Genomic DNA, 9,030 nt, shown 5'->3' with positions numbered 1-9,030 from the left:
AGCTAAAGTAGTTTTACCCAAAGTCAGTGGGGAACCAGATTATGAAGATCAAGACTTCATGCCTGATGTGATCACAGGTCTCAACATACCCACCCAGGAGTTGTTAGGCATAGCAGCCATGACAGAAATCACCTGGAAAGATCTAGAGGCTAATCTCTACCAAATTGGCAAGTTTATGTTAAAAAAGAGTCGAATGAAAGCTGACTGTACAAGGGAATTATATCACATAAAGACTACAAGCTAGATTAAGTGACTATGAGAAAGAGAGAGAAGGGTTCAGAATTGATAAATATAAGTACCTAATAGAAAAACAAACTTTAACCCACACTCTCCAGGAGGTCCAATGCAGACTGGAGAATGCTTTAACTTGTGCCCAAGCCTCTGAATGGAAAGCTGCTGTTTTAGAAGCACAGCTCACTCAGGCACAATATAAGAATAGCAGAGGCAGGCACCCTGCTTACTGGAATTCAGAACAAAATGGGCATGGAGAAGAAAGCCAGAACTGGAAGGCCCAAAACAATGGCCTTTGTTTCAGCTCCTCTTGCTATCCCCAGCTTGCCCCAAGGGTTCCCCTCCACAGGCAGGCTTGTACTCCTAGGCAGACTCAGCCAACCTTAGAGCAACCCCATCTTCACTCGGCCCAGCGGTCCAGTCGAGACAAAGTCAGAATTGCAGCCTGCCACAGCTTAAAGCCACTGGAGCAAACATGAGCCAATTTGATAAGCAGCCCACACATGTGCTCCTCACTGCCCTTTCAGATGCCATGAAGCCACAAGGGCATATGGCTCCCAAAGCAGCAGGGTTAGCAGGACATGGATACAGTTTCCCCAAAGCTACTGCTTTGAAAAATATTCCCTGCAAGGGAAATATAGGGAAATTTACAAATCCTACCTATGAAAAGAACTTAGAAATTAAGCAGCTTGCTAAGAAGAATCTGGAACTCCAGGAAAAGCTAGAAGCTAGTATTACAGAAAAGGAAACTGCCAGTCTCCTGCAAAATGTCCTAGAATCTTACCAAGCCACAGAGAAGAGACTAGAAATTCTAGACGTTCTGGAGAAAATGCGATGTAGCAGAGCACATGTAGGTGTTCAGCTTCAGACTTCCTATTCTCCCCACGAAAAGGAGAACACTGTCCCTATTTCAGTCCTCCCATCTCAGAATCATGGAGGAAATGTGGCCTCTCACTTCTTTTTGAAAGAAGCTTCATGCCCTTAGTCTGTGCCATTGAGGAACATAAAAGCCAGAATTCCGTGGAACTTCAGAGAAAGGTAGTTCCAAATGGGCAGACAAGGCTCCTTTGTCCCTAAACTTTCCCCCAAGAAAAATCTAACTTCTAAACTTGAATGTCTCTTAGAACAGAGAAACCTGTCTTTGTAAGGTAACATAGGCCTATTTTCCCTTAAGTAAATAAAGAAACAGAAAAGTAACAATTTGGACAAATGTTAGACAAGGCCAGTTCTCCAGCTGAGGGCTGGAGATCTCCTGGAACCAGAGCACAAAGTTCCAGCCTCCAGATTCAGTTTTCTCTGCAGGGTAATGGAAATTTGGAGTAATATCTTTATTTTAATCCTTTAAAATGCCAGAATCAAGTACCTCTGAGAAAGAGAGGTTAAGCTAGTTTTGTTAATTCAGAGCTCCTCTGAGAAAGAGAGGTTAAGCTAGTTTTGTTAATTCAAAGCATTCAGAGCAAAATGTAAGAAATTGACCATTTTAACTTTCAAATTGGCTGAATGAAAATCTGTGAAACTCCCAATTCCATCTGTCTCTCTCCCTTATAAAGTGAAAAAATATTTATTGCTTCAGTTCTATGAATTTTAAATGGTATAACCTCTGAGCATGTACAGAGTGCCTAAGAACAGCCCAAATTGGAGTCTGGCCTAGGGAAGTTAAGGATTGCAAATGTGCAGTCCTCATGCTCTTATCCCATCAGGAAGAAATGCTAATCGTCCTCCCTCTTGCTCAATTGAAATTTGTAGCAGTGAAGATTTGATAAGTAACCAAGGCAAGGAAATATGGTTTTAAATTCATTGCCCTGAGAAATTAAGAAAAATTCACCCCAATTTTCTCTCCTTGAAAATACAAGCAGCCAAAATGCCTTTAGAGAGACAGAGCATTCCCTTATATAAAAATAGATCTACAAGTTATCCAGAAGTAAGAAGAGATTTGGCCATTTGAAAATCTTAACCATGTGACTAAGAGATGGAAAATTCCAGATATCACCTTTTTCACATGCAAATAAGAAAACACCCAGAGCTTGAATTCTCTCCTCTCAAAATTAGAAAGGAAAACCTTGTCTCTGATACAAAGTTAATCCAGTCTCCAAAAATAAATTGGCAACATCTTTGAAAAGAGCTAAAGTTTCCTTTGTTGCAAAGGATTTTTGGTCCCAAAATTTTCCATTGGATTTTGGAAGGAAATCAAATTCAGTGTTTGTAACATAAGAGGTGTTGCCTCTCCTTTTCAAAGGACACAGCAACACAAGACAGCTAAGCATAATTGGTAAATTTCAGGCAGACTCTCTAGCTTTATATATGTTTTTCTTTTAAGAAGAAAGTCAGCTAAAATTCTGTCTGAGTTAAAGAAATTGAGAGGAGTTAGAAATTTTAGCCCCACTAGGCAGAAAAATTTGACTAATTTGGCCAACTCCAGAAACTTGACATAAGGCCATTCCCAGCCAAGCCTAGGAGTCAAATCTATTGTTTAAGCTAAGTCTTCTCCTCTCCACCCAAGAGGGAAGGAATGTTGTTTTTGTTTAAAACCCTCCCCACTTTCAATAAGCAGGGGGGGGGGGGGAAATACAATTGAGATATTTTGTAATATTTTCCTGGAGTGCTCCTCTTTTTCCTGATTTTGGGTCTAAAAGATACAAATTATAAACTTTTTTTTAATCGCCAAACTTTTTTCTTTAAATACTGCAGTCCCCCACAAATACAGCTAATGGGAGAGCATCAGTTAACAGGCAAGCCAGTTTGAAAGTGCCTTGACTTGCTCAAATACTACTTTGTTTTTGTAAGGTTGCCAGTCTCCAGTTGGAACTTGGAGATCACTCTTAAAATCATAGCCTTTTCACTAGTGAGGCTAGCGCCTCTGGAGGAAATAAGTGTCCAAGAGAATGGACTACATGCCTCATGATCTTCAAATTTAATCCCAACTTTCCAGAAATCTCCAGTCTGGAGCTGGCATTTCAAAGTTCCGCTTACAGCCAACCCTTCTCTGCTAGAGGAAATGCTGTCTGTAAACTGACCTAACACTAAGAGTTCTCCTAGATTAGAAGTTTTCTTCTGATAATTTATTTTTGCTTTACCTTTTGAGTCTTAAAATATTTTTCTAGTGACCATTACCAGTTTCCCCTGTACTCCCCAGATTTTGTAGTTTTAATTTTAAGGGAACACTTTTAAGTTATTCAGCTTGTGATCGCCTTTGTTTTAAGGAAATAGTGCACCCAATAGAAAATCTTTTTGTTAATTTTTTTTTTAATCTGAGACAATGAGTTAAAAGTTTATTTTTGCAATTTTGGGTTTACATGAAACATCTTTTTCTGCTAAATACAGTTTTATTTCTCTTGTGTTTTTTGTTAAGTACATCTCATATCAGGAGCATGTTGGTCTTCAAGCGTTACACCTAACACAGTTTTTCTATTTGACTTTAAACCGTTTCTCCTGATGTCTATTGGACACTCCCAGTATTTTGTGGTAAAAGAAAGAATACTGAATTTTATTTTCTGAACAGAACAGTGTTTTAAAATTCTACCTCACAAATTTTGGTTCCCACAAGACCTCTTTTCATTTGAAGCTATGGCACATGTTATAGTTAAAGCAATTTTAATTCTAGACTGCTTTTCTTTTAAGTATAGAAAGACATCTGTACACTTCCGTGGAGTAAAATTACCCTCTCTGTGTGCATCTTCTCTTTTAAACCTCAAGAAACTAATACTCTTATTTTAGGCAAAATTCCTGAAAGCTCTTGATCTTCATTAGAAATCTGGATTCCTCAAATATACTTCAACTATTGATACCTTCATTTGCTCTCTTAATGTCATTTATAGTTATGTTCCATCTATGAACTGTGCATTATCAATCTTCCCATTTAGCCATTTGGTGAACCTCTAGTTTTGGCTTTAATTTAGTTAAAGTCTGCCTGTGGAAAGAGTCATCCACATGCTTATCTAACTTGTTTTACCATTAGATGTTCTTAAAAGACCCCCCCTTCTGGGCTCAGTATCTCTTTGTTTGGTCTTAAGCAATATAGTGACCATTGAATGGCTCTTCCTCCATCTATAGTATCTTGATAGAGCTTGACTTTTTCTGAGTGTTCTATTAAGAAAATTCTTTTCTATTCTCCATGTTCTTAAGGAAGTAAGCAATAACCTGTTAGATTCTTAACGTATGTTCTTGGTTCAATTCTGATCATGATTTTCTTCTTACTACTAAATGTCCTTTTGTGTTACAGTGGCATCTATAACAAGTTGGCTGAGCCTATCAAGGCTTCCCAAATTAAGTCTTGTTGTGTTATGCTCTAAATTTGGTCTACAATCTAGATCTGACTTGCTACTTGGTATTTCTGACTGTTATATTTCAGTATAAAATTGGTCATCTGCCTTGACCATTCTCTCTCTCAATGACTATGATTACAGCATGTTGGCTTCTAACTGCGATTTTTGCACTCTGCACATGCACAGAGAACAATTGTTCTCTGGCACAACCCTTAAGTCTGGAGCATTGTGCCACCATGCAGTTCTGCCTTTTACTCTATAAAAGGTTTCTTCTTCAAGCGGTATGTCCAGCACCCTGATTTTTATACCTCAGTCTTTCTTTTGACTTGTTTTTGCAACAACTCAAGGTTTTCTCGTGGCACCATAGATGCCCAGCCACATCCTTTCTTTTTAAATTCATATATTGCATGCTTATTATAAGTAGATTTAAGAATTGTTTTATGTGTTTGTCAAGGTGTATTAACCAGAATTTGATTTCTAGTATTTTCTCATTGTTTTGTTAAGTTTGCTCATATTTTCTTTCAATATAGATGTGCAGGAAATCTGGACCTGCAAATCAAGTCTAATGCATGCGTAGTAGTTTTAAGAATTATTGGTAGGTCTGTTAAGAATTGTTTTATGTATGTGTAACCATTACGTTGGTTTTTGGAATTCTTGTTTTGTTAAGTTTGCTAAAATCTACAACAACAACAGCAAGCCTTTATTGGCATAAAACAGATTTAGCAGTAAAATAGCACTATAAATAATATAAAATCCTAGATTATAGAGTACATAGGGAACTAATATACATAAAATAAGTAAAATATATATGAGTCGAGTTTCGCCAAATTAAATAATTAAAACAAATAAAATGTGGTCATTCCAGAACCATTCTCTGTCGTATTTCCATGGCCTGTTGAAGAAATCTAGCCACCATTAAAGTTACATCAGAGCAAGTTTCATTTAAAAGTTTGTGGACTTTGCCTGAATCAGCACAGCCCAACGTATCTGCTAAGATATCTTTCAGGTATATTATCATAAAGAGGACAGTTCAATAATACATGGGAAATAGTTTCAATACTCTTGGGATTACAAAGACAGTGTCTATTAGAGTACTCAATCCTATTAAATCTACCAAATCGGATAGCAGATGGTAATGCATTACATCTCGTTAACGAGAATGCACGCCGTTGCTGTGGAGCTTGTAGAGAGGAGAAATATGACGCTAATTTCCCTACTGAGAGAGGAAGTTCGAAATTCAGCGGGGAGCAAGACTTGTTGGCCAGGCTATATAAAGTTTGCATTTCAATATCTAGAATTCTGAGCTTAAGTTTCAAAAATGCATCTTTTAAGGATAGCATAAGAAGTGAATCTAAATCAATGCCCATAGATTTAATTTTCCTCTCAATAAATACTAGCCAATTTGACAAATTAGATTCTGAGAGCAGTTGATATAAAAGGCTCTCTGAGTCAGAGTGGAAATGTAGCCGTAGCCAGTATTTAAGTGACATTAGCCATGCTTGTGTTTCTACAAGATTCGTCCCTGTTTCTAAACACAAAACTGCATATGGTACGCACTTTGGGAATCCCAGAATTTTCCATAGGAATTTTGATTGGACACCTTCAATGTTATTATCCAAGGCTGTGATCCACACTGGGACCCCATATAAATTCCTAGCTATTGGTAGTATTTTACTTGTTCTATCTCTTTGCCGCCTATTGACCATATAGTTGGTTTCCAAGATTTGGAAAAAACAACAATTTTAGATTTGTCATAGTTCAATAGGAGCTTATTGTTGTTAAGGAAGGTGATTCAGCGAACAAGCAAACGCTTTAATCCAATTCTGGAACAAGATAGTAAGACTGCCTCGTCTGCATGTAACAGTAAGGGAACATGTCTGGCACCAAGTTTTGGACTATGATGGTCAGTATCTGACAAAAAGGGAGCAAGATCATTAAGAAAGAGGTTAAACAAAAAGGGGGCCAACACACAAGCTTGTTTAACCCCCTTTCTTAACGGGATTTTTGACGTAAGATTGCCTGATAAAGAGCATTTGACTTGACAAAAGTTGCAAGTAAATAATTTTTTAATGAGCATAAGGAGTCTTTTATCAATACTTGTTTGTTTCAGTTTATCCCACAACACGTCTCTGTCAATTGAATCAAATGCTCCCTTTAAGTCTAAAAAGGCTACATACAATTTCATCTTTTCCCCAATGGTGTATTTGGAAATTAGATGGGACAAAGTATTACAATGATCAAGAGTAGTTTTGCCTTTACAAAAACCCAGCTGCTCCGGACCAAGAATTTTTTCTCGTGTCATCCATTGTTCAAGTTTCCTCAGCAGATACTTAGAATATAAGTTACCAATGGTGGATAGGAGACTTATCAGCCTGTAATTATTTGGAACAGCGGGAACTGTATTCCCAGGGGAAACGGCTAAAATCTATGCTCACATGTGATACCCCCCAGACCAAAAGTTTTAGCTGAACTGGCACAGAGAAAAATTGAATTCAATGGGACTTGATCACCTCACTTATGTCCAGAGTCTTAATTTCTCTGATGTAGCTCACTTATCATTTTGGGTCTAATCCCTCTCCTATAAAGTTAGCTAGCATTGTTCTTTTGAGGTCTCAGTTTTTGTTTTTGAAGTCTTTCTATTGTTTTGACAATTTATTATGCTCCAAAGCTATAGCAAAGGCTTTTCTTCTCTCACTTTTGGGACTATTTTCATTATATGGGGGACGCCCCAACTATGGTCATTTTCCTGGAGCTTCAACCTTGTGCACAGTGCACAATGTTTTAGGTTAAGTTTTTTTATGTTGCAACAAAGTATATTTGGGGTTGTGTTTTCTGAATTGTGTATATTTTGACATTCCTTTTCTTCCTTGAAAAGGAAAGAGCCTCCTGCAGATCTGTTCAATGCAGACTTCTATTGTGACATGTACAACCTCAGGATAGGGTACTCCAGTGATGTAAAAGCTCACTGGTTGCCATCCCCTGGACAGGAGAACACTTTACTAATAGCTGTTTAAGGATCCTTTCTTCTTGGTTGAATGTATGCATTTTTGTTCTGCTTTCACTGCCCCCTGCAATGCTAAACAATCACCCTTCACTTTGTCATATGTGAATGTTTTTGTTCCTTCTTTCCCCAATTCCACAGTTGCTTAACGCTCGTAGGTGATAAAGACTGGAAAGCACCATTGCAAATTCCATGCTGGATTACAAGAAGAATTCCTTTTTGGCAACAATAAAAACAGATTTTGCTGGGTGCTAGGGGGGAGGGGAGAAATGAACAGGGAAATGGATTTTCTAATATAAACAATGTAGCCAGTATGGACTGCCCATCTCTGGCAATGCTCTCACCTATGTTTGAATGTGTTATCCTGATCACCCATTCTACAATAAGTTGCTTGCCGTAAAGGAACATGAGTTAATTCACTTCAGAGTCTAACTTGTTTACATATGTATCATATTGCACATGCTCCATATTATTGCCTGTAATTGTTACTGCATATTTCCTTCATGTTTATATGTTTTAGTAATTGTTATACATTCTTTTGTTTTAGTGTACCTTAGTAAGTAATGACTCATTGTTAAGGGAACAAATTTAAGAGAATTGTCTCCAGATTTATTTTAGTAGTCCTGAACTAACCATGGATATTGAACAATAATGTTGATATTGATTGCCTCTATGCCCTAGTCTCTGAGGAAGTAGCCAGTGGCCTATTGGATCCTGACTATTAAATTTTAATTTTTGAGTAGTTAACTTAGTGGCTCCAACTTTTAGCTAGGAGGGACACCCCGATTAACACCTGGCTCTCAACAAGGACGTTGCCTGTCAAGACCAGCTATGGACTGTATTGTTCGTCAAGACCCTGTCCCCATCTGGTGATGGAAGTCTTGAAGGGGGGATGTGTGAGCAAGAGACCCTTAATTTTCAGTTATATACAGACATCATAATCACCTGTTTGGTTGCCAGGGTGCCTGGAGTTTCCACTCACACATCTGCTGTGAAACATGGGGTTTACCTACCATTTTCTAAGAGATTTACGTGAATACTAACAGCCTCAGCGTTACAACAGCACTCTATATCTCTGGAAGAGTGCTAGCCAGAAGTACAGATGGGTTCCCTGCTGCTCCATGCGTGCACCATCTCTGCCATTGCAGTGGAAGAAGTTGCGCCACCAGGAACTGCCCAGGCAAGCGATTTCCAGCCTTGTCCATGAAAGCCATGTTGGTAAGCTAACATCATCAGCAACCATTTTCCTGCACTGCCAGACTCCATGACAGAGAAGCAAGGGGCTCACGTACTCAACAGTTGTTTCAAACATCTACATAAGGCAATCACACTTAGCTTAGGTGTGGATCCTGCCAGACCACCCAAGCCTTTGTCAAACGGAACTTTAGACAAAGGACTGTGCTAGCCAGAAGAGCAAGAAGAGGAAGACCAGCTTCACCCAGAGCCAGAGGTCTTTGTGTAGATCGGGTGTCACCTTAGGTACCAATTTGGCCCTCTATTGTCACTTTTAGATAAGTTTGTATAGCTTGTTTAATC

At 38.5% G+C, this 9,030-nt stretch overlaps 1 protein-coding gene across 1 annotated transcript in view; it reads left to right on the top strand.

The window, feature by feature from the left end:
* Window positions 1-706: 706 nt before the first annotated feature.
* ASXL3 (ASXL transcriptional regulator 3) overlaps window positions 707-9,030 on the top strand; it is a 107,842-nt gene continuing 99,518 nt past the window's right edge. Inside the window, exon 1 of the mRNA XM_060244343.1 lies at window positions 707-1,081. Within this exon, the coding sequence (XP_060100326.1) occupies window positions 707-1,081 (375 nt within the window). The remainder of the gene's footprint in view (window positions 1,082-9,030) is intronic.

This window comes from Heteronotia binoei, chromosome 7 (genome assembly GCF_032191835.1).
Source record: "Heteronotia binoei isolate CCM8104 ecotype False Entrance Well chromosome 7, APGP_CSIRO_Hbin_v1, whole genome shotgun sequence".
In the NCBI taxonomy this organism is placed as follows: domain Eukaryota; kingdom Metazoa; phylum Chordata; class Lepidosauria; order Squamata; family Gekkonidae; genus Heteronotia; species Heteronotia binoei.
Note: the sequence above shows the minus strand (reverse complement) of the source record. Positions and strands in the feature narration are given on the sequence as shown.